We start from the raw sequence: 26,235 nt of genomic DNA, 5'->3' as shown, positions 1-26,235 counted from the left end.
AGGGGAGGGGCTGATTCAGGAGCGCAGAAACACTCAACTATAAATGAACCTAAACTAATAAAATGAACAAGTTTCAATGTTTTGCTATTGGATATGGTATGTTATTGGTTATGGCCATATTCTTATGAGTTTATGATCATTGAAAAGTATACAATTCTGTTTCATATGGATCTTGTTATTTTGCCCTCAAAGTGCACCAGTTGATGATTCAACTCCAAAATGAAAACAAAAAATGTTCCCTGTACTCCAAGTCTGCATCAGTTAGACACAAACACAACTCCAAATGTCTCTGTGTCTGCTGGATATTTGAATAGGAAACCCTTTCAACTTACTTACGGGGCAATACCTTTAATATTGACAGCACACCATGAAGTCTTAGACAATGCTTTTTAAATGGCCTGCAGAGTTCTGACATCAGCTCATCACAATGAGTTCTTCACCATGCGCTGCCTTACACAAGAGGCTCACACACTGTGAATCCTATGCATATCAACGACAGGCATGTTGCAAAAGTTCGGTGCAGAAGACAGAAATATGATAAAAAATGCAAAGGAAGTACAGCAGCAGTGCATGTGAGGAGAGAGTGTATGGTGCTCATTCACACACAGCATGTGGCATGCATGGTGCTGGAAACAGAAGGCACAGTTTGATGATTGCTGCAACGTTTATTTAAAAATCAGCCAGAAATGTAAGCCAAACTGCCATGTGGTGAAGCACACGCTCTCAAGTGCTTAATCAAATGCACACATTCAACTCATATCAATCATTCAAAACATCAAAAATAAATGTCCCTGTGTCCATTCAGGAAGATCACTTTGTTACAACTTTTATTTTCTGGCTTTCTTGTTGCTGTTGGCCTTCTGTGTCCTTCCCCTCTTCAGCTGCTCTTCCAGTCTCTGCTGCTTCTTCTGCAGGTACGCCGCCACGTTGTCGAAGTTCACCTTGTACAGGTGCTCGAAGCGGCTGTCAGTCCTTAAGGAGGCTGTTGACGAAGAGAAGAGCAGGAGGACGTGGTTGTGACAAGAAAAAGAGATGAATACTTTAAACCGTCATTAGAAGAGAACAATATGAACATAAATAAAATAAATAGAGGTGAGGACTGTGGAGAAATTGTTGGAGCAAGAACACAAGGAGAGAACACAGGAGAGCTTGAGTTGATGTCAGACAGACTCTGAAGATGTATTGGCTACGGCCGGAGGATTAACAAAGACATTTGCGGAGACACCACCAGGGCCCAGCTTCTGCCCAACCAACCCTGAAGATCCCTCCCCCGTCCCTCATACTGAACCACTCCTAATCCATAATCAACATTATACTACAAGACGCTGCCAATCCTGTCCCTGGCAGGGTCAGACTGACCGTCTGAAGAACACATTGTTTTATGGTCATTTCTAATGGCGCGTTTCCACTGCAGGCCTCGCTCGGTTTGGTTAGGCCAGGGGTCTCCAAACTTTTTTAGGATGAGAGCTACTTTAAAAAAATAAAACAAGTCGTGAGCTACTTTTACTCCTCTTTTTTTGCAGTGTATATATTTAGCACATTTTAACATTATTATACGCTGACCTTTAACCTTTGTGTCTGTGGGACTCGTTTGCAGTGTTTACTAAAAGAACATGTATGCAATTTAATTATTTTAACCTGCTTTATTTGGGGTGGATGGGCCTCACCTCCTCTATGACACAGCTGTGGTTGAAGCCCAGAGCGTAAGAACGGCCCGCCTCATCACCCAGAGAGAGAGAGAGTTAAAGCCAGGGGCCCTTTGCTGGTCATATGTTTTTGTCATTTGAATGAGGAATACTGTATTATTAATACAACAAAACATTGTTTATAACATTTCCAGAGGGGGGTGGTAAAGAGTCCATTTACTCCCTTACATACTTACTTAATAACTTATTAGAGTTAATAGTAACTATGTGTAAATAAATGTACTTGTTGCAGTAGTATTAATGCAGCAAACTTATTTCTTACGATCGTTATTATTTTTAATTTGTATTATTAATATTTATGTCCGGTCTTATTCTTTTATCCATTTTATTTACAACTTTTTATGTCATGCATCTTATTTTAACCAGCTGAACTTCTGTTTTTCTTTTCTTACTGTGTTCACGTGTGCACCATTATACACAAAAGCTAATTCCTTGTACGTGTAAGCTTGGTTGCCAATAAAGCTGATTCTGATTCACTTCTGCACAAAATTAACGTAATATACACTCACTGGCCACTTTATTAGGTTTGCCTGTTCAACCGCTAGTGAACACAAATATCTTAGCCAATCACATGGCAGCAACTCAAAGCATTTAGGCATGGTCAAGAGGACCTGGTGAAGTTCAAATAAAACATCAGAACGAGAAGAAAGGTGATTTAAGTGACTTTGAACGTGGCATATTTCAGAAACTGCTGATCTACTGGGATTTTCACAACCATCTCTAGAGTTTACAGAGAATGGTCTGAAAAACGGGAAATATCCAGTGAGCGGCCGTTCTCTGGGCGAAAATGCCCTGTTGATGCCAGAGGTCAGAGTTTGGCCAGACTGGTTCAAGATGATAGAAAGGGAACAGTAACTGAAATAACTACTGGTTACAACAGGGGTATGCAGAAGACCATCTTGGAGTGCACAGCACTGCGGAATGTAGCCTATGTCAGCAGCACAACATGTTGGAGGTCATGTGACACTGCAGGTTATTCCTGTCAAGAGGGTGTGAGAATGAGAGGGCACAGGAGAAACACAGACAGAGGCCATAGGGCCACATGGAAGTGTGTGTGTGTGTGTGTGTGTGTTGACTCACCCTCCAGTGTCTCCCAGTGCGGTTTGAAGGCCTCAGTCACTCTGATCAGCTTGGGGCTCTCAGCATCACACTGCACAGAACGGGGGGGGGGGGGCACAGTCAGGCATGTGTACCTCCCTCTCTAACACTGTGTGTACCTCCCTCTCTAACACTGTGTGTGTACCTCCCTCTCTAACACTGTGTGTGTGTACCTCCCTCTCTAACACTGTGTGTGTGTGTACCTCCCTCTCTAACACTGTGTGTGTGTACCTCCCTCTCTAACACTGTGTGTGTGTACCTCCCTCTCTAACACTGTGTGTGTGTACCTCCCTCTCTAACACTGTGTGTGTGTACCTCCCTCTCTAACACTGTGTGTGTGTACCTCCCTCTCTAACACTGTGTGTGTGTGTGTACCTCCCTCTCTAACACTGTGTGTGTGTACCTCCCTCTCTAACACTGTGTGTGTGTGTGTGTACCTCCCTCTCTAACACTGTGTGTAACTCCCTCTCTAACACTGTGTGTGTGTGTGTGTACCTCCCTCTCTAACACTGTGTGTACCTCCCTCTCTAACACTGTGTACCTCCCTCTCTAACACTGTGTGTGTGTGTACCTCCCTCTCTAACACTGTGTGTACCTCCCTCTCTAACACTGTGTGTGTGTGTACCTCCCTCTCTAACACTGTGTGTACCTCCCTCTCTAACACTGTGTGTGTGTACCTCCCTCTCTAACACTGTACCTCCCTCTCTAACACTGTGTGTGTGTGTGTACCTCCCTCTCTAACACTGTGTGTGTGTGTACCTCCCTCTCTAACACTGTGTACCTCCCTCTCTAACACTGTGTGTGTGTACCTCCCTCTCTAACACTGTGTGTGTGTGTACCTCCCTCTCTAACACTGTGTGTACCTCCCTCTCTAACACTGTGTGTGTGTACCTCCCTCTCTAACACTGTACCTCCCTCTCTAACACTGTGTGTGTGTGTACCTCCCTCTCTAACACTGTGTGTGTGTGTACCTCCCTCTCTAACACTGTGTGTACCTCCCTCTCTAACACTGTGTGTGTGTACCTCCCTCTCTAACACTGTGTGTGTGTGTACCTCCCTCTCTAACACTGTGTGTACCTCCCTCTCTAACACTGTGTGTGTGTGTACCTCCCTCTCTAACACTGTGTGTGTGTACCTCCCTCTCTAACACTGTGTGTGTGTACCTCCCTCTCTAACACTGTGTGTACCTCCCTCTCTAACACTGTGTGTGTGTACCTCCCTCTCTAACACTGTGTGTGTGTACCTCCCTCTCTAACACTGTGTGTACCTCCCTCTCTAACACTGTGTGTGTGTGTACCTCCCTCTCTAACACTGTGTGTGTGTGTACCTCCCTCTCTAACACTGTGTGTGTGTGTACCTCCCTCTCTAACACTGTGTGTACCTCCCTCTCTAACACTGTGTGTGTGTGTACCTCCCTCTCTAACACTGTGTGTGTGTGTACCTCCCTCTCTAACACTGTGTGTGTGTGTACCTCCCTCTCTAACACTGTGTGTACCTCCCTCTCTAACACTGTGTGTGTGTGTACCTCCCTCTCTAACACTGTGTGTGTGTACCTCCCTCTCTAACACTGTACCTCCCTCTCAAACACTGTAACTCCCTCTCTAACACTGTGTGCCTCCCTCTCTAACACTGTCTGTGTGTGTGTGTGTGTGTCAGGGTCAAATGTCCGGACAGAATGTATTTTACCGGACAAATTTGAAACTTACTGGTCATGTTTCAATAATAATAATAATAAGAGTTGTGTAGCAGAGTTTCCGTTAGCAGGTAATCACCGGACTATGAGCGGATATGCTGATGTTTAAAACTCAGTTCATGGGGCTCATTTTTATATTGATGCTACCCAGCAGTCTCAGTGCATATCTCACAGGCTGTGCATCCAAATCTAAGCCACCTTATCATTAGAACTCAATATAATGTAGAAACTAAGCATTTTAACCTCTCAAATGCTCTTTAGCTTCTGATAAATCTACAAATAAGTGAATGTATCACACTGTACCTCCCAGGAGTCTCGTCTGTGGGTGTATATCTGGAGTGGTGCATCACCTGAGTCCATCAGCACCCATAGCTGACCTTCCGGGTCAAAGGTCATGTCCAGGGGGCAGTGGGGCAGGGAGAGCCTTCTGTGAGGCACAAGCTTCTCTTCACCATCCTGGTCCACAGTGAAGAAGTGAACTGTGGATGCTCTGAGGACACAGGAAACAATGAGCTGAGCACTGTTCTATCTGTCAGAGAAACGCTGATATGTGGCTTCACTTTGTGCTCCTCTTCTCTCTGACCTACTCTGAGTGTCACCTACATGTACAGTGTATACGACACAGCCCCAGTGACCTTGCACCTCTTTAGTTCCAAATATACATTTAAAGATCAGAAGCAAAAATACATTTAAGCCAGCCGAGGTGGGATGGCATGTCAAAGTTAAAAGCAGCTTTCTGTTCGCAGGAACTCTAAAAAGGTTTGGGACCTAAACATTTTTCAAAAAAACACGCTGAGAAACAAGGATGCTAGGAGCAGGAACTGACAACATGTTCCCTTAATCCTTTAGAAAAATATCCACTTCTACATCAGATTTCATCCTGTGGTCACAGATATTCAAAAGTTAAAATACAAATTCTGTAAATTCTCTCAAATACCTTAAACAGTGGGATTTTGTTCAGTTTTACTCTAGACTCGGCTACATTCATCTGACTCCTTTACGGTCTTATCAGAAGATTTGATGGTGTCCAGTGGTGACTGGATCAGGTGGTCAGTTTCACCACTGAAATGTGGAGAGTGACAATATATCCCTTCTTCCAATCTAGATAATGCAATATTACATATTAGTATAGCGTTTCCTGGTTTTAAAAGCAGCATTACATTAAAGAGATGTCCTTTTGCCACTTGCCTGCTTATCTTTCTTACAGTGCAGACGCTTTTCTGCTTGCTCTTGCCTGTGCTTACTTCTTATGCTGATTTTCCTATTCTTATTCTCTGAAAACTTCGAGCAGCGGCTCCTGGACATTAACTTATCACTGGGACAGTTCATCTTCGTAAATAGACGGAGGGTTTCAGCCATATTTCAACATTTTTACGACGACGTCAGTCTTACAATAGCGTGGCCTAGCAACAGCTAAAGCCTGGTAGGCTACTGCTATTTAGCTTAAGCTAGTTGGTAGCAAAATGCCTCCGTTCTCTACAGATGACTTCCAGAAACTTATACAGAAGATGGCTGTGTTGGAAATGAAAATGCAACGGTTGGAAGTTAACGTGGAAGTGAATGGACTATGTCGTGGGAATGACACGACTTTACCAGTGTTGCAAAATAATGGAGAAGGGTATGCTAACTCACAGCTAGTTAGCAGCTACAAGGATTCCAAGGAACAGGAGGGCTGTGTACCGGGTAATAAATCTACAAGTGGTAGTCCTCCCTGGAACTCTCTGGGTGCAAAGCCTAAGAGTAAATCACTTCCATGGGATTTGGGAGGACGGATAACAGGCAGAGCCCAGAGCTCCGAAATCTGTGATGCGACCGGCTGGCCTGCATTGTTATCACCCAGGAAGAGCGCCTCTTCAACCCCTATTCATACTAGGAAACAGCAGTGGACAGCTGCTAAAGGGAGAATTACAAACAATCCTCCTAAACCACCAAGTGTGCCAATCCAGAACAGATACGCTCCGCTGACCGAGAACCGGAGATCTGATGACCTGGATAACCTGTCCTCTTCACGCAGCAGGGTAAGGACCAATAGCTACTCTAAAAGTAAAAGGCTAGAGGGAAAGCTAACGACTGGGCCTGAAACTCTGATTGTGGGTGACTCTGCTGTAAGAGATGTAAAAGGTCTGTGTAATAAGAACAACACCAAAGTACTCTGTTTTCCCAAGGATGTGGTCTCTGACTTGGCTGAGAAGATCCTGCATATTGGGGCTGAACATCCGACTGTGAAGAATGTGGTACTGCACATTGGAACAAATGATGTTGTGAAACAACAGTCAGAAGTGCTGAAAGAACACTTTAAATGTTTGTTGGAAACTGTCAGCTCTCTAAATGCGGAGGTGTTCATCAGTGGCCCTCTACCGCCAGTCAGAAGAGGAGTGGAGAGATTCAGCAGATTGTTTGCACTGAACACCTGGCTTTCAACGGCCTGTACTGACCATTCTGTTCATTTTATTGACAACTTTAACTTTTTCTGGGATCGCAGACATCTTTTCAAGGCAAATGGAGTTTGCCTGAACAAGTCAGGAGTGAAATTGTTTATCTCTAACATATTCAACTGCCTGCGTCATCAATCTGTTCCCTCTGCCAAGGACAAGCGGCAAGAGGAATCAAAACAGGAGAAAGACACAACACATCACGCAGAAAACCCTGAAGAATTATCACTGCACCCGCCTGAGGAATGTTCTGATTATGGGAGACCTATGAGACAAATGGAGGAGTCTCCACTGCCCGTCACACCCCCCCCCCCCCCCCCTGTCAACGCCTTTGAGGATACTCATCACCGCGCCTACGTCAACCACCTCCCCCCCCTGGCAGCATGTCCTCTACCCCCGCACCATCTCGCCCGTCTCCATCACCGTGCCTACGTCGACCACCTCCCCTCCCTTCGAGGGGGCATCTGCAGTCTCCGAAGCCTGATAAGGATGTGTGTGTACAAAACACAACAAACTCTTACTGATATGTGATGGGTCCAGGCTCAAGAGCGTATGGCACTCTCAACTCTTTCCAGGACATGTCGGGGCCCTGCCTGCCAGTAGCTTTGCCGATATCTGTGTTGATAGGTAATAGATTAAGAGCGGTGAATCATAGAAACAGGAAGCGCTCAAACGTTTGTGTGAGTGTATCTAATTTAGCAGTGATTCCATGTAAGCCACAGCTTGTTACAAAAAACATGACTGATAGTGTGTTTAACAAACTTAAACTAGCTTTATTAAATGTCAGGTCTTTGGCAGGAAAAACATTTTTAATCAATGATTTTATCACTGAGCACAATCTCGATTTTATGTTTTTAACAGAAACTTGGATTGAACAAAATAACAGTGCAGCTGTTCTTATCGAATCAACCCCTCCCAACTTTAGTTTTATGAGTCAGGAAAGAATGCATAAGAAAGGGGGTGGAGTTGCTATTCTGTTCAATGATTCCCTTCAATGCAGGAAGACATCGTATGGAAACTTTGATTCTTTTGAATATGTGGCCCTTCGGCTGAAATGCTCCTCTCGAGCTCTGTTCCTAAATATCTATAGACCACCCAAATACTGTGCAAGCTTTTTTGATGACTTTACTGAACTGCTGTCTATAGTGTGTATTGACTTTGACCGTCTAGTCATTGTTGGTGATTTTAACATCCATGTTGACAACCCCCAGGACAGAGGGGCTAAAGAACTGTTTTGTGTTCTTGATAGCTATGGACTGACTCAGCATGTGACGGAGCCCACGCACAATAAGGGGCACACTCTGGACTTAATTATCTCAAAGGGTCTGAATATCTCTAAGGTTGTGGTGACTGATGTTGCACTCTCTGACCATTCCTGTGTTTTCTTTGAGAGCTCTATTTCTGTTCACAAAAATGTTCAAAAAGAGGTAACCACAAAGCGATATTTAACTGAAAATACTAGGGAAATGTTTACTCAGAATTTCTCTTCCACACTTGCCCCTGCCAACATCTCAGTAAATGAGCTAGTAGATCATTTTTAATTAAAAAATTCAAAATGTTATAGATGCCATTGCTCCAACTAAGGTAAAGGAAGTGTCTGGCAAGAAAATATCTCCATGGAGAAAGGCCATGAGCGTGAAAACAGAAAAAAGAGAATGTCGAAAAGCTGAACGCAGGTGGCGAAAAACAAAACTCCAGGTTCACTTTGAAATCTATAAAGAGAGACTTGGCCTTTATAATTTGGAATTGAAAAACGCACGACAATCGTTCTTCTCTGACATCATTACCAAAAACAACGCACGTGCCTTGTTTGCTACCGTCGACAGACTAACAAACCCCCCAGTGTCAGTAGCCTCTGAATTTCTATCCACCAGGGCGTGCAATGATTTTGCCTCCTTTTTCACTGACAACATTCAGAAAATCAGACAAGCAGTCAGTGCCTCTGCATCAGGAACAGCAAATGTGTTGTCCCTATCTCCACTTAACATCAATTCAGACATCATGACACAATTCCATCAGATTAATGATAAAAACCTAGAGGACATTATTCAACTTCTGAAATCCTCCTCCTGCTGCCTTGATATTATTCCAACAGGATTTTTCAAAGATGTTTTTCGTTGCATGGCCTCAGATCTACTTCATATAGTAAACAAATCTCTTCACTCAGGTATTTTTCCACAGGCCCTGAAAACTGCAGTCATTAAACCGCTCTTAAAAAAGAATAATCTAGATGCTTCAGTAATGAACAATTACAGGCCCATATCAAACCTCCCATTTCTAGGTAAAATCATTGGAAAAGTTGTTTTTCAACAGTTGAGTAATTTCTTGCATTTAAATAACTGTTTCGATGTGTTCCAGTCAGGCTTTCGTCCAAACCACAGCACTGAGACTGCTCTTGTAAAGGTATTTAATGACATACACTTAAACACAGACAGTGGCAGAACTTCAGTGTTAGTATTATTAGATCTCAGTGCTGCGTTTGACACTGTTGACCACAACATATTACTAGACCGACTGGAAAACTGGGTGGGACTTTCGGAAACAGTTCTGAATTGGTTTGGATCCTACTTAAAGGACAGAAACAACTTTGTTTCTATAGGTAAATACACATCTGAGTTGACAAATATGACATGTGGGGTTCCTCAAGGCTCCATCTTGGGGCCTCTTCTCTTTAACATCTACATGCTACCACTGGCTCAGATAATGAAGAACAACAAAATAAGTTACCATAGCTATGCAGATGACACACAAATTTACATTACCATTTCACCAGGAGACTATGCTCTAATTCAAACACTGAGTAAGTGCATTGAACACATCAATGACTGGATGTGTCAGAACTTTCTCCAATTAAACAAAGATAAAACTGAGGTAATGGTTTTTGGAGCCAAGGCAGAACGTATAAAAGTTAGCGCTGAGCTTCAGTGTGCAATGTTCAAAACAACAGATAAAGCCAGAAATCTAGGTGTAGTCATGGACTCTGACCTGAGTTTCAACAGTCACATTAAAACTGTTACTAAATCAGCCTACTATCACCTAAAGAACATATCTAGGATTAAAAGACTAATGTCACAGCAGGATTTGGAAAAACTTGTCCATGCTTTTATCTTCAGTAGACTGGACTACTGTAATGGTGTCTTCACAGGTCTCACTAAAAAATCTATTAGGAAGCTGCAGCTGATTCAGAACGCCGCTGCTCGAGTCCTCACTAACACTAAGAAAGTGGATCACATCACTCCTGTTCTGAAGTCTTTACACTGGCTTCCTTTGTGTCAAAGAATAGATTTCAAAATACTGCTGCTGGTTTATAAAGCACTGAATGGTTTAGGCCCAAATTACATTTCTGACCTGCTAAATTATGAACCATCCAGATCTCTCAGGTCTTCAGGGACTGGTCAGCTTTCTGTCCCCAGAGTCAGAACTAAACATGGTAAAGCAGCGTTCAGTTATTATGCTCCAAATATCTGGAACAAACTCCGAGAAACCTGCAGGTCCGCTACAACTCTGACTACTTTTAAATCCAGGCTGAAGACTTTTCTTTTTGTCGCTGCTTTTAATTGAACTATTCATATCTTAGACTGCACTGTAACTTTTATCCATGTATTTTTTCTTTTAATGTTTTACATTTAAACGTATTAATTTCTCCATGACATTTATGAGAGGGACTGCTCGAAAGTAGGATATTTGGGATATCCATCGTAGCCAGGGTTTACGATCAGTTTTTAGGTGAGTTGTACTGAGGAACAAGTATCTCAGCACCGACGGGTGAAAAATAGTGTTTAGGTAACACGGGGTGTTCAGGTAACACTTAAAGACTTTGTTATGGAACGCAAAGCAGAGTAGGGGGCTGTACACCCTCCTGAGGGTCCGATTGTGGATGTCATGCGAGCATAACATGGTGAAAACAATCAGTCTAAATTAACAATCAGGACGGAAATGTTCGGATTTCCAAAGGGAGGTTCTGTGAATAAATTAAAAATCAAGAACCGAAAGAATTGAACTATTCATATCTTAGACTGCACTGTAACTTCTATCTTTTAATGTTTATTTTATTAGCTTTTCTTTTTAATGACTGATTTTAAATGCCATTTTCTTAACGTCTTCCACTTTTAATGTTTCTTTTATTATCTTTTACTGTTTTTAAATGCCTTTGTCTGAATGTCTTTCATTTTTGTAAAGCACCTTGAATTGCCTGGTGCTGAAAGGTGCTATATAAATAAACTTGCCTTGCCTTACTGCTGAACATGAAATACTGTTGTTGTTTAAACGCTTAAGAGCTGCATGTGTATATATTCATTATGTAAGAAATATTTTCTAGAAGGAGAGCTAAAGGCAGCAGCTGTTGATACAATATGACAAAGCTTGAATACATTGAATGGTGGGGACTTTTAAACACGTTACTCTACGACTGATTCACACACTCACCTCTCACACTGCACGGCTACATGCCGAGCATCAGGAGAGCAGCTGATGCGGCACACAGTTGGCTTCTGGGAAATAAAAAAAGAGAAATGTGAACTTGTTATTTATTAGTAAGAGCAGCAGCTGAAACATCATTTATTCAGGTAGAGTGCCCTGGTAAAGATTTTGAGGACCACTTGAAATTGCATATGTATATACAGTAGATAGCATATCATCCAATTATTCTTTCCCTTTTTCATCACATTCAAATTATTTCACTATAAAATCAATACAAAATATTTACTTTGTTTTTCCTTTTTCTTTTTGTATTATTGTGTATATAATGTGTATCTGTGTATATAAGTCCCTCTGTGAGGGCAACAAGAAAACAAGAAAAAGTTGGTCACAAAAAACAATAGGGTTGATAATAAAAATGTCAAGCAGCTTCAAACCGTTTCATACTTTGAAAACAACCAATCAAAACGTTTTTCCAAGGACTCCAAACCCTGATCATCACCTGGAAACTAATGGGGCATTTTAGCCAATTAATCTTCTTAGTTCATCCTAGACTCCAAGCGGTAATTTAAAGACATTTGGATCAGGATTCCAGAGTTATCCTCTTCATTACAATGTGTGGGACGGAGCCCTAGAGACAACGTGTGTTTGTACATTAACACTTTTACTTCTCACACATGTCTGCAGCTTGGCCCTGGATCCAGATAGCACATGGATATGTTCAAGTTTAGAAAAGTTATTAACCATTTAAATCACTTTGGAGTTGAGGTCACACAAAACTATTTCATCAGACAATTCTCAGCTTTTATGAAATGAAACCTGAACCAGCATATGTATTTGTTTTGATCAGAGCATACTGACCAGAGCAAGACACATATTTTAATCCTAGTAGAACACTCGTAAGCCAAATGCATGTTTTCATGTTTTTCCTTGCTACTCCTTTTGCTGACCAGGAAGTGATCACTCCTAACCAAACTACACGCTACAGAGGTTGAATTGTGGCCAGTGTGGCTCTTTTGCTCTCGTTACAGACTGTTTAGCTGCATGCAAACAAAGCCAGATTAATGTGACTGGTCAATAATAACCACTACAAGCGGACTGCAAACACAAACATCTTGTCCGTTTTCCTATTTCTTTAATAATGAGTTTGAGCTAAATGCCTAAACTAAAGATGAGGATAAGGGCCATATTCGAAAAATGTTTTGAGATCTGACCAAAAGGGATTTTTTTGTTGTAGTTTCTAAGAATTCTGACTTTTTTTCTAGGATTTAAGCCAATAAAGCTCTCAGACCAAAAGTCAGAATTCGGAGAATAATTTCAAAAAGAAATGCCCAAGGTCATTATATTGTCCTGAGGAGGAAACACTGTTGTGTGTATCAATTGTAACAGTAATCCATCAAATAGATTTCAAGACTTTTCTGTCAAAACCAGAAATGTTGGCGTTGTCCGGTGCCTCGCTTAAGGGCAGCATGGTAGAGGTACCAGTACCAGTCCAGAGGGACTAGTGTTTTGTTAAGTATTAGGAGATGTTCACCAGTGTAACTTTTTACATTGTTTACTGTTGTCACTTTCCTTTGTAAGAAAGTTGTTCTTATTTGTCTTTAGTTTGTTTGTAAATTGGCTAGTGAGTCCTCCGTTTTGATTTATTAAAACATTATCTTTTGGTTTCACAAATCAGTTTCCTCTTTTTTTCTCCCGGTTATTTGATATGTTGATACTTTCCTTTTACCCCTAGATTATTAGGGAACGAAACCCTCACTGTGGCACCAGATAAAAAGTCAAAGTATAACCAAAGACATCAGGTCACGCTGTAGCCTTAATGTGTTATGGTAAAACATGCTGTGGTTACCGTGGTTACCTTCTGCTTGTCTGCCTCAGAGCTTGATGTCTCTTCATGCTCTTTAAGGTCCCAGCTCTGCAGCTTACGGCCCGACTCGTAGTCCCACAGCTTCATGGTCCCGTCCTGACAAACACAAACACACAGTGTCTCTCTGTAAGGACCCTGATGGACCCTCTGCCTCAGCTCTCATATCATACTGTCAGCCATGTGAGGTACATCCTCCAGGTAGTGAAATACCAAATTGCTTGTTTTCATTTATAAACTTCGACTGTTTAAATGACAGTCGGAGGGACTGACATATCTTTACAAACATGAGAATATAGGATGTGGGACAAGAAAGGCTCCAGTTAGTAGATACAATTCATCTAGTAGGTGAAAATCCAAGAACATTCTCCAACCAATCTTTATTGACTTTAGACTAGAATAGAGAACATTAAATCATTAATGACAGTGCTAAGTGGCCTGTGTGTGTGTGCGTGCGTGTGTACGTGTGTGTGTGTGTGTGTGTGTGTGCACGACTGCACGTGTGTGTGTGCACGTGTCTGTGTGTGCACGTGTGTGTGTGTGTGCACATGTGAAAGGCAGACATACCCCTGATCCAGACAGCAGCCAGTGCGGGTGACCTGGTGGCACCAGCAGAGCGCTGACAAACCTGACAGGAAGCAGGACAAATCCAAAAAATAAATCCACCTTTACAAAAGTTCCTGTTGCCAATTAAATACCGGATTGACTTCTTAATATATCTCATTACTGACAAAGCCATCAACAACCTCGCCCCCCTACTTCTGCGACCTCCTACAACCAGACACCGCTACCCTCAGGTCTGCTTCCCGACTGCAGCCCATCAGGACTAAGCTCCAGACCTGGGGCTTCTCCCTCCCAGCTTTAACAAGAACAACAACTCGCTTTTTCATTCTTGCTTTTGACCTTAAATAGGTCCTATTATACTGTTTTTCATAACTTTATTATAGGTCTCATATATACAAAACATGTCTCTGAAGTGTTTGGTTCGAAATACCAAACAGATCACCCATTGTAGCATCCCATAAACCCCTCTGTTTCAGCCTTGTTTCTAAAGTGCTGATTCTGGGTCTGTTACTTTGGATGAAAATAAGGTGCCACTCCCAATTAGGGATTGGAATTTGAAAGCAAATGTATATTTGAATATTCGACCCCCCAAAAAAACGCTTAACCGAATAACTGAAATATACATATCCTATATTATTAGGGCCCGAGCATGAAGTGCGAGGAACCTATTGTTATCCTACATATTATTATTATTCCCGTTCTTAGAACCCTATTTTGAGGGCTTTAGGACTTTCAAAAGTTGTATAATTTTGCACCGACGCCAGGACCGGTGAAAAATGTGATGGGTTCAAATTGTCCAACATGCTTGCTAGCGCCACTTATATGTAAATATTTTTTGGAAAAATGTACATAGTCGCACTGTAAGTCCGTTAGAAATGTTGCACACTTATCCGGGTGGACCTGCTCTACATTTGGTCCTCTTGAACCTTTAAGCTCCGCCTACTTTGATTTTTGGAGAAACCAGCTTGAGTGCGCTAGAATTTGAAAATACACAACCGGAGAAAATCTGCCACTTCCTTACAGAGCCCCTCCCCCAACACACACGAACGCGCACATGACCAATGAGGGCACGAGATAAGTTTGTGCACAGATGGAAAGCTGACAGACAGGTAGGCCATCCAGTTACTTTAGCCTAAAATGATTGGTCGTGCTTTTTACAGTACTACGGCTTCCACAGATGACATTGTTTTATGGATTTTTTGTCAAAGCACTTAAGATATTCATTGCTATCGGGATGTTAAGAGCATTCCATGGAATATAACACAAAGTGTATCTCGAGCCGGTTTCTCAAACTTACCTACCCCACCTTTAACATGCATATTAGCAGTATATTGGCTCTTTATTAGTCATTATAAAACACTTATTAATGCCTTATTCTACAAGTAATAGGCCATTAGTTGAGAGTTTTTGCTCAATAACCCTCTAATTAGTGCTTATTTATTGCATGTAAGGAAGTTGTTGTACATGAGTTTGGGTCTTAATATGCGCTGCTCAATATGGGCCTAATAAGGCAGTAGTACCACAAGAATAGTAATTCTCCCATAATAACACTTAACAAATATGATCTATTCTTATGTAACAAGACATTAAACTATAAGTGTTAATTGTGTCTAAATAACTCACAATTAGGTATGTATATCTAAGAACATGTTCCCTATTTTAAAGTGAAGTCTTGTTCATAACCAATAAGCCAGTAGTTTAACTCAGACGGGTATTTATAGAAATGGATCAGGACAAAAAGAGAGAGAATCTTTTTTCCTGAAACTTTCAGAATCTCTTTACACAGAGGGGACGGGACACATGGTGATGTATAAAAGACATGAAAAAGTGGATTTTGCATAATAGGTGACCTTTAACACTTTTCCTCTCGGGTGAGGACTATAATGTTTGCATTATTATAGTTATTACTCACTGTTGATGTCCCAGGCAGAAAGACTGGATGTTATACGGAGACCTCAGATGGCTCACTCTGATCTTCTCGTCGCGGTCGGCTGTGATGATGAACTTGTCGTCCGGCGACATGCTCTGAAAGCCAGAAGGACACTCAGCCTCGGAAGACACTAATTCATGACAATAGTGTATTTATAAGTTGATCAGTGTGTCATGAGTGCAACAAGGGACAGAATAAACAAAGTAACTGACAGCTTGTGTTTCATGTTTTCACTATTCTGACAGTGAGAAGACAGGACTTGAGGGGACAGACGGAATAAATCAGTTTCTTTAGAGTGAGCCAGGGTTGCTGCAGTCTCTCAAAAGATATCAAGGTAGTTCCAGCAGATAAACATCAATATAATAATATTATCATTATAATAGCTAGAAGGTTCATCTTGATCCGTACCGGAAACCCGATCGGTTCTACGCATGTGCCAATACACCACTACTACCCATGATGCTACTGAAGTATGTTGAAGCAATTTACGGCACTTTTCTGGGATTTAAATAAAATTATGTTATCTTTGGTTTGATGAGCTATAAAATAGAAGACTTCAATTGGTCCTAAATACTAAATAAATACTTTCTCTCTTGTTTTGATAAAGAATGTCTAAAATATGGAGCTAATTTTGTCATTTATTATCAAAGAAAAGCTGGTTAAATGCTTGCATAGCTTAAATAAAGTAATTGTTAAAGTAATTCAACTATGAACCAGAGGTCGCGTTAACCGAATATTTTCCGTCCGACGGATTTTTTTTATCAATGACAGAAAAATCTGAAAGCAGTCCGTCATTTTGACAGATTAGAACAAACTCAGAACAGCGCCACATTTTTTTTTACGGTGTTATGCCAGTTCCATCATCCTGGAAGGTGGCCACGGTAACACCGATCTTTAAATCTGGGGATAAGGCAATAATGTCCAATTATAGACCAATCAGCATCCTCCCCTGTGTCTCTAAGATAGCTGAGAAATGGGTGTCAAAACTAATCACCAAACATTTAGATAAAGGTTTCAAAATCAAAGGATCCAATGTGCTTTTAAACGGAGCAGAAATAGAACTAGTCCCCACTTCAAGTATCTTGGAGTCATACTGGACTCGAACTTGACTTTTAAGAACCATTAAATTCAACTTGCATCCCACATTGAATACTGTTTGACAAACTGGTCGTTTGCTTGTGCCACAAACCTGAAACCCATAGAACAGCTGTACAAGAGAGCTATCAAGGTGTTTGACAGAAAGCCTTATTCATACCACCACTGTACCATCCTTGAGAAACACCATTTCTTGAGTTTTGACAATTTTAAGTCTTTTAAAAGTATGTGTTTTTTTTATAAATGTTTACATGGACTGATCGCTACTTTCTGAATGAAGGGAACTGCTGTTTTTTGACATCACTCCAAAACTTCGCTGGCCCGTTAGTGCGCTGCTCTTGTGCCATGGTTACGGATGAATGCATGTCAATAAGTTCCAGTATAAATTTCCCCTCGTCGATGCAGGGGACCACTTCCTTTGCTCTGGTTGATACGCCCCCCTATATTGCAACAGTCCAGCGTCCATCGCCTCTGTGGGGAGAGCAAGTCCATCCAATCGACCGGCAAAGTTCTCTTTCAACCTCGCAATGAACTCTGTCATCACATCCGTGATTTGTGCCGGGGATGTGATGTGTAGGTGGAGCGTCGGAAAATGCAGCATCCGACACGTACTCAAGTCGGTCGCGAAAAGGTCCAGACCTTTCTTAACTGTCAATGCATCTGCTCCACAAGATCAATGACCGTTTTGTCTCTGTTTACGCTTCAGAGTTGAGAGAGACATGTTTTAGAGTTGCTATCATAGGACCACCGTTACTAGCACCACTAGATGCACTTTCAAAAAACGTGCTGCGTTGTGGTTTGGTGGTTTCTATGCAACGCGAAGTGTTGAGTTCATGGTATGTACTAGTGTAGGAATTTGGCCACGGGAGGCTGGGCCACTCAGGAGTTGGTTCTGGGCCGCATCTGGCCCGCGGGCCGCCATTTGAATAGGCCTGGTATAGGGCGTACACACGGAGCCGTTGGACCCCCCAGAGCGTTGCGTATGCCGTTCTATCCACCTTGGGACCCGTTATCGTTTCCGCAGTCGTTTAGTGCCGTATTCGGTCGTCCTCGTGTGGCCGAACAGTCTATATGACACTAAACAGTAACGCAAATGACCGTTTTCGTCCTCGTGTGGCCGGGGCATTAAACTCGATGCGCTCTGAAACTACGGGCGGCAGAGGAAAAAGATACACATGCGTTAAAATAATTAGTGTCGTTAATTTTTTTTTTACGTTATTAACGCGTTAACTTGACAACCCTAATACCAAGGTATACTATATTTATTCACCGTTGCAAGAATTAATCAGATCCTTTTACTTAGTGGAAGTACTCTATGCAGAATGGACATTTTCACAGAAATATTTATGGTAAATGTATTATCCTGTTTTTATAAATGTAGAAGCATTTAAGTATTGTAGTTTGTCAACGTGGACCAAATGTTGATACTACAAATACTATTTAGTAACTCGTACAGTACTGCAATATACCATATCAGGTCTTTTAAATGTGCAAAGTAACTCGTAACTTTGAATGTTAAAGGTCTCCTATTATGCTATTTTTAGGCATATATTATGGGTCTCAGATATATAAAAATTAGGGCTGTCAGTCGATTAAAATATTTAATCGCGATTAATCGCATGATTGTCCATAGTTAATCGCGATTAATCGCACATTTTTGATCTGTTCTAAATGTACCTTAGAGGAATATTTTTCAAGTTTTTAATACTCTTATCAACATATGAGTGGACAAATATGCTTTATGCAAATGTTATTAAACACAACAACCTCTGAACATTACAAATATTCGCCTCAATTCAACCTGGAACCTCTCTCGTGTGTGTGTGTGTGTGTGTGTGTGTGTGTGTGTGTGTGTGTGTGTGTGTGTGTGTGTGTGTGTGTGTGTGTGTGTGTGTGTGTGTGTGTGTGTGTGTGTGTGTGTGTGTGTGTGTGTGATGGATCGTTGGAGCTATGTGCAACTCAAGGCATATGCTTGAACGGGAGCTGCCTGGACGCTGCAATCATGTTGCGCACTATCCGTGCTGAGTGTGCTGACTTTTTGTACAATGTCCCACTGTCTGGCTTCCTGCATAAAGTCAAGTGCTCGGCGCAGTTGTGGCGAAATGTCGCTCCTCTGTTTTCATTTAAACAGCTCCTTATATCTGTTAGCGCAGCTAGCTAGCACCAGATGCTAACAACAACAATGCACGTAAGGTCTCTCTCTCGCTCGCTCGGGCCACACATACACACCCTCCCGGTCCTCCCAATAGCCAGTCGGTGCCTGCCGGTGAGCGTGGAAGTGTGGTCTGCCTCAAGCGGACAGCAGGAGCGGGGCTGTCAGCATCAGCTTGTAGATGGTATTTTAAACTTGATGCGCTCTGAAACTACGGGGCGGCCGAGGAAAAAAAATACACATGCGTTAATCGCGTTAAAATAATTAGTGGCGTTAATTTTTTTTAACGCGTTAACTTGACAGCCCTAATAAAAATATATAAAAAACATGTCTATGATGTGTTTTGCTCAAAATACCAAACAGATCATGCATTTTAGAGATCCCTCATATCCCTCTATTCAAGCCCTGTTATGGCGCGTTTCCACTGCAGCGGGTAGCTCGCTTTAAGCGTGCCGAGCCCGTTTTTGGTTGCGTTTCCACTTGGCCTAGTTTTGGCCCGGGGCTACTTTTTCACCTTTTTTCTGGCCCGACTAAATCGTGGTTCTAGGGCCAGGAACAACCAGGCTGAGTCGGGCTGAGTATGCTAAACTAGAGAGAGAATCTCTGGCAAGGGGGCTACAACTACAACAAGATGAACATATTTGACCGTGAATTAATTGTAATACACGTTTCAAAATGATGCCGAAGTAACAACATACTGATACCGGTTAGTAAAAACCATGAATTAATGCTTTGACAAGTCTGCAGACAGACAGCAGGCGAAAAACCCTTTTAAAATGCGTGTTTTCTGAATGGAGATCGGCTAAGCTAACGTTATATATGCTCCGACCGTCCACACTCACAACAACGGCCTATACAGACATAAATAAACCAGCGACTGTATTCGCCATGACACAGGCAGTCTGTTGTTTGTACTTGTTTAACTTTTGTCAAGTTTCTGAACAGATATGAAGAGCTGTGAGCTCCGAGTGCTAAGAGCTAACGGCTGTGTTGTTTTTCTGGGGCTCTCATTGAAGATGACGTCACGGCTCCGCCTACACTGCGTTACTATAGTAACTGCCCCAGTTCCTAAACTGTAATGGAAACGCAGCATTAAAGTGAGCCGGGCCTAATAAGGCCTAACCAAACCGAGCGAGGCCGAGCGAGGCCGAGCGAGGCCTGCAGTGGAAACGCGCCATTAGAAAACTGAAGGTTCGGGGTCCTTAGCTTGAAAAGAAAATAAAAAAGAGGAGGGGGAGCTTGTGCCTGCTCAGAATTCTACCAGAGATAAAGCTAAATGCTGCTGTGATTAAACGCCATATCATGTTCCAAACCACATCAAGGATTATTTCTGAAACAGTATGGAGCTCAAATGCTTTTTCTCTCTTGCAGGATTACCACAAGGCGAGTTCCTTTTTTTATTTCCTGCTTCTTTACACATATTGGTTGTTTCTCAATCAAACGCTTGCTTGGTAGCACATCTCTTCCGAGTCACTTGCTTCAGAAGCGAGGCAAGAATACTTCCTGGCATTCGGAAAACGAAGAGTGGAACAGGCGAGCAAGTGTGCAGGTGTGCGTCATATGAGAGGCCCCGCCTTACATTTTCCACCACAGATTTGGGGAAATTGGTCCGTGCGCAAAGCATTGTGGGGATTTTAAGACCGGAGTCTACACATGTGCAGCCTCAAAATCTCTCGCTACGAAGTACGCCGGGCTCGGTAGAATTCCAAGTATGCTGGACATTGGAACAGTCCTTCGGCGGCACTCGATGACGTAGTATGCTTGAAATAGTGGCTCTAGAGCAGCTTTACTCGACATTGAGAAACACCCATTCTCTCCAGTACAGGTTAGCTCTGAGTGTTAGCGATGCTTGCTAATATAAACAAAGACCATATTACGTTGGGTATTGAATCTGATAGCGACGTTTCCGATAGTGCCGTGGGTGTAAAGCCAGCCCACATTTCCGATATGACGTCATATCGGCAGCAAATCTGGATCAGCTCCGTTGTAGCTCCGTTGTGCCTCCGTTTTTAGAGATTTGGGTACGGAGGAAAAGAGAGAGGGTTTTGTTTTCTGACACTTTGGGAGTCTCCTGACACACCTATTAATGTATAAAAGACATCAAAAAGTACATTTTGCATGAAAGGTCCCCTTTAAAGTAAAAAGTAAAATATTTGCCTAGAAAATGAAGTTGAGTGAAAGTATAGAGAAGCAATAAAATGAAAAAAATCAAGTACAAATATATCGAAAAAGTACTTGGATACATTACTTGATTACATATACTCAGTTACTTTACCACTGTACTTATTTGAAGTTAAGATAATTAAAAAAATTAAAAGTAAGTGGACCACTGGATTTTGTCAGTGTTATAAAAATTCACACTTAAAGGGGACCTATCATGCAAAATGCACTTTTGTACATCTTTTATACATGAATATGTGTCCCCGGTGTGTCAGGGAACTCACCAAGTGTCAGAAAACACAACCCTCTCTCTTTTCCTCCATACCCAAATCTCTAAAAACGGGGCTGCAACGGATCTGATTATTATTTTTATTTTTCTGACGTCAGAAAAGGGGTGCACCGCCTATATGGGCAACTCTCCACCTATCAGGGGAATGAGAGACCGCTCGAAAGCGCTGGAGACGCTGTAGTACATATGCCAGGCCTGTAAGTGGCGCTGTAGTCTGCCACAAAAGCAGAATCAGCCCCTGCAAAAACAGGGCTGGAAAAGAGCAAATGGAGCGAAATGAGGCATGGCTAAAATGTATGATCTGTTTGGTATTTTGAAAAAGGGTAACTTCACAGACATGTTTTATATAGGTATGGTCCTACAATATATGTTTCAAATATAGCATGATAGGTCCGCTTTAACATATTTTATCAATGTATTGCTAAAGATAAGATAAAGTGATCTCAAAATCTTTCCTAAACAAATAAATGTTATATATTATTTTTAAATGATTAGTTTTTCTTTCTCTATAATGCCCTCAGTTCGATATTATATTTTAGATGTTGTTGTTGAAACAGTTGTTCAAAAGCATTTAAAAAAACGTTGGCACCTTCTCAATAACGCAGTAAATCAATATTTGCACACATGCACAGAACCGATCGGGTTTCCGGTACAGATCAGGTAGTGACAGGGACAGTGCTGGAGGCATTGTAGTAATATTATGGCTGATCACTTCCACATATTCTGGAAGAGTCAAGTAATCCAATATTATTGGCTATCGATAATAACCTAAATAAATTATATTATTAATACCAGTTGAATTAAATGTTCGGGACAAGTATCTTCTTAAAACATTACTGATAGCTAATGAAAAAGCCATTTCTTAAAATAACTGTGAAAGAACCTCCAACTAAGGGAGAATGGTGAAACATTGTAAATGACATGTTTCATATGGAAAAACTTACTTTTTCTTTAAAGAGCCTGTGACAGCCTCCCAACAACTGTTGTGCAATGAAATATTGGGCTACTAGTCATCTCGAACCGTCAGTTTAAAAAAGAAGGTGCGATACCGTTCCGATAAATATCAATAATTTCGAACATCGTGGGGAAATTCCTTCGACTCATTTTGAAGTTTTGGGGGAAGCCGGAAGTGACGTCAATGAGGGAACGCTTCACTGTGCGGCGAGAGCATGGGCGAGAGAGCCAAACACGGACAAAGTGTGTTGTCATGCGTAGAAATGGTGAATTACTGAGTTTAGGCACGTTAATAACGTTTTAATGAAGTTGACTACAGTATATTCATATTTGTCAGTGCTTTCATGTCAATTCGGCGAACATAAACATAAATGATCGTGGTGAAGTTGATGATTTAAAAATCGTTTGTTTGAGCCGGTCTGCATTTCCTGATGAGAAAACAAACCGATGCTTTTTGTAGTTGTAGTACACCAACATGGATTAAACGTGTGGTTTTTTTACCACAATGTTGGGGAAATTAATGGATAAAATGCACGGATTATTATTATTATTATTATTCCCACTCCGATCGGGACACTAGGTCCACCGTTTCCCCGCAGCGAGGCTCCCCCCGTTGACAGTTTACGTGGGCTGGGCTGGGTGCAGTGGCGGACTGGCCATCGGGACGAATCCCGATGGGCCGGTACCGAAGTGGGCCGGTCGGATAAGTCACTAGCACATCCCCCACTCCCCCCGTTGACAATTTACTAGCGGTACCGAAGTGGGCCGGTCGAGAGTCCCGGGATGATTTTTAGTCCCAGTCCACCACTGGCTACATGACCGTATGATCGCCCATATTGACGCACCTAATTCCTAAACTTCTAACAGATACAACATAAACCGATCCTTCAGCCTCATGAGCTCTCAGACACGTTCAAAATTAAACTGTCATCGCTGTCTGAGCTTGCTGCTGTGTGCGCCATCGTGCGTTTACATGCAGATGCTGGGATCCTGAACGGTGCAGCTGGAGCGCTGTGCCCGCAATGACGTCACACATCATTTGGCGTGACTTGAAGAATCCCAGAGCAGATCCAGAATATGGTCAACATTGAAGGGCAGATTAATGGTTATCAAAGTACAAATATCCAAAATCAGTTCAGTAACGATTTTCAAGAGGATTTACTCAAATTGATGGGTTTGGATGATGGGGGAAACTCGTGTCACAGGCTCTTTAAGACTCTGTTGTGATACATTTGACAATTACTGGTCCAAATGGGTTTTACACATCAAGAGGGTTGTTGTAAAATCCATGGAGAATGTTCTGGTACAACGAATCTGTTACTTCTTTCCGATTTCCTATATGGGATTTACTTGCTCATGTTTCGTACATGTATCTACAAGCCTCTTCTGAGAATGAATCGACACAGATTTGTTGTGAACCCGTTTTGAGGGACGGTGCACAGGACTAATTGCCGAGGACATATTGATGTGCGGTTTTGCCTCTGGTGACCTGTATGTTGTGTTTTTTTTGTAATGTGTTAAAAACATATATAAAAAAAGTAATCTTATTAGAAGTCTTACATTTCTGTGACAATAGAAGTTCTCACATCTGAAGTGAATACAGACAGGTAAAGGCTAGAAAAGCAAAGGTAAAGTTGAACATGCCGGAGAGAGTCAAAGTGTAGTTCAGCCTTCGGAAATCTCTGTGATGTAAGATCAAGCTATTGTAATTATTTCCCTCTTATTGTTTTGATTCCAACTAAATACATATTTTTAAAAACTGCATATGAGTAATAATAATTAGAAATTAAATGAATGGCCCAACTACACACGTTCAGTGATTCAATTACAGTGTACTGTTGGATATCTTAATGCATCAGGGAGTGGACAGAAGTGCACAGGTCTGTCAACCTCTTTCTCATAATACTTAATGAGATACTACCGAATGAATACTTTAGACATGGTTTAACATATTTGTTCAGGTTCTGCAGGCTAGTCTTAGCCCAGTGTGAGTGCTCCTTACCATGGCTAGCAACATGGACAGGTGGCCCATCTTGAGCTCGCCCTCTCTCTGCGGCTCCCCCACTGAGAAGGAGTACACATCTCCTGATTTGTCGGTGGCCAGGAGCTGGTCCTCTGCCTGGTTGAACATCAGGGAGGTGCACCTCCTCACCACCCACCTGTGCAACAAACACATAGCTACTATTAACACACCTCGCATGGTCCTCTATACAGTATATGAAGCTGCTTGGACTGAAGTGGTACCTGATGCTGATACACTGCCATGAAGGCTCACAGTGAAACAGGACCAGTCTCTTGGAATCATCAGTCAGCGCCACCAGCTTTCCGGAAGGAGAAACAGCAAAGGCAAGGACTTTGTCACTTCCTGTTTCCTCTGAGGCACCGCCATCACTGAGAACAGAGGAGACAAGTAACAGCTGTTATAATGTATATTTTCTAATAAAATCTGTGAAACTTTCAGATATATATATATATATATATAATTATATCTAAGGGCTTCTCAGCAACTCTGCAGAAACCTATGGGTGACGTCACAGACACTACGTCCATTTATATATACAGTGTATGATATATAATCATTTATATGATATACACGCCTGCTGCTTCCCCTCCTCTCTCCTCGGTTCCCCCTCCTCGACTCCTCCGCTCCCATCTCCTGTGGGCGGGACTAAGACACGAGGATAGGAGGAGAGGAGGGGAGTCGAGGAGGGGAACATTTGAATTGAGAAATGGCTTTTGTGCAATTTAAATATATCCAAAGCACTTCAAACAGACAAAAAAAACGGACCAAACTTCATTTTATGTATGCCATTTAATACTAGTGCAAGTTTGAGGCGTGTGTATGTAGGCCTAAGTGTGAAGAACATGTTGATTTTTGATTGTTGTTTCAATATAAGAAAATGCCAATAATCATATTATTAATAAAACAACAACCAGAACATTGTGCTTACCCGTTACTGACATCCTTTGTATTGTTGGGCTTCTTCTCAGCGGTGCTGCAGTCAAACACAAAGGACTCTCTGCAATAGAGTAACAGATGAACGAATGTTGTTATATTCTTAACATTTCCTGTGCCACTGACTTTTTATGTATTTTTAACCATTTATTTAGTAGCCAGCTGTAAACACATTCATTATTATCTCATCTGGACTTATACTATAAATCTACTCTCAGCACTTTTGCAGAAGGTTCATTTTAGAGTGACTCTTTGTACCCCGTGCAACTCCCTACAAATATATCACTATACACATTATAAATCATATCATCTGTTGCTGAAGGCCAAAACTAAAAATGTGCCACAACATCTTCACGTTTCCAAGTGTATTTGCAATTGTATATATTTAAATAATAATAATAATAAAACTTGAAATGATCCTCCATGCTTTCTTTCCAAAGACTGCAAGCTAGCTAACAGTGCTAGCTGGTAGTTGTCCGCCGTGTGACACAAAGGCATGACATGTGAAATACATGACGGAGGAAACGAAGTTCAAACCTGGCTTGTTTGGTGTGAATTGCTACAAGTTTCTTGTCGCAGGTGAAAATAAACCACTCTCCACAGAAACCGACAGCAGGCATGGCTGCGGAGTGTGTGTCAGGCGACCGGAGCACTAGCGAATGGATGTGACGTAATTGTGAAAAAGTACAAGATACAAACTTGTACAAAATTGCGCACGGCAGATCGGGCAGATCGGGCAGAGCTGCAGATCCGGTAGAGCCATGGATGTATAATAAGAACGGGTAGAGCCCACGCGACAGCCGTAATTTGTCGCTTGCTAATTACGTCAGCAGCTAAGCACAACACACGCCCCCTTCAAAAAGTACAGAATGTACACAAGAGAGCTGCTGTGGGACAAAGATAGGGTTAATAAACAAAATAAACAC

General features: G+C 41.9%; 1 protein-coding gene across 2 annotated transcripts; it reads right to left on the bottom strand.

Annotated features, from left to right (window-relative positions):
* Window positions 1-645: 645 nt before the first annotated feature.
* On the bottom strand, window positions 646-26,139 carry wdr4 (WD repeat domain 4). 2 transcript variants are annotated; one of them, XM_034202052.1, is made up of 11 exons: window positions 25,847-26,139; window positions 25,305-25,373; window positions 24,598-24,744; window positions 24,356-24,512; window positions 15,686-15,798; window positions 13,777-13,837; window positions 13,195-13,308; window positions 11,355-11,419; window positions 4,801-4,987; window positions 2,787-2,856; window positions 646-982 (listed from the first exon to the last, which is right to left on the bottom strand). In XM_034202052.1, the coding sequence occupies exons 1-11, from the start codon at window positions 25,927-25,929 to the stop codon at window positions 828-830; spliced, it is 1,221 nt and encodes a 406-aa protein (XP_034057943.1). In that variant the 5' UTR covers window positions 25,930-26,139; the 3' UTR covers window positions 646-827. The 2 variants fall into 2 exon arrangements, with proteins under 2 accessions (XP_034057943.1, XP_034057944.1); XM_034202053.1 differs by having other exon boundaries at window positions 13,204-13,308.
* Between the last annotated feature and the right edge of the window lie 96 nt (window positions 26,140-26,235).

Source organism: Gymnodraco acuticeps, unplaced genomic scaffold (genome assembly GCF_902827175.1).
Source record: "Gymnodraco acuticeps unplaced genomic scaffold, fGymAcu1.1, whole genome shotgun sequence".
NCBI classification, from domain to species: Eukaryota; Metazoa; Chordata; class Actinopteri; order Perciformes; family Bathydraconidae; genus Gymnodraco; species Gymnodraco acuticeps.
The sequence above is the reverse complement of the archived record's forward strand: the minus strand, read 5'-3'. Positions and strand labels throughout refer to the sequence as shown.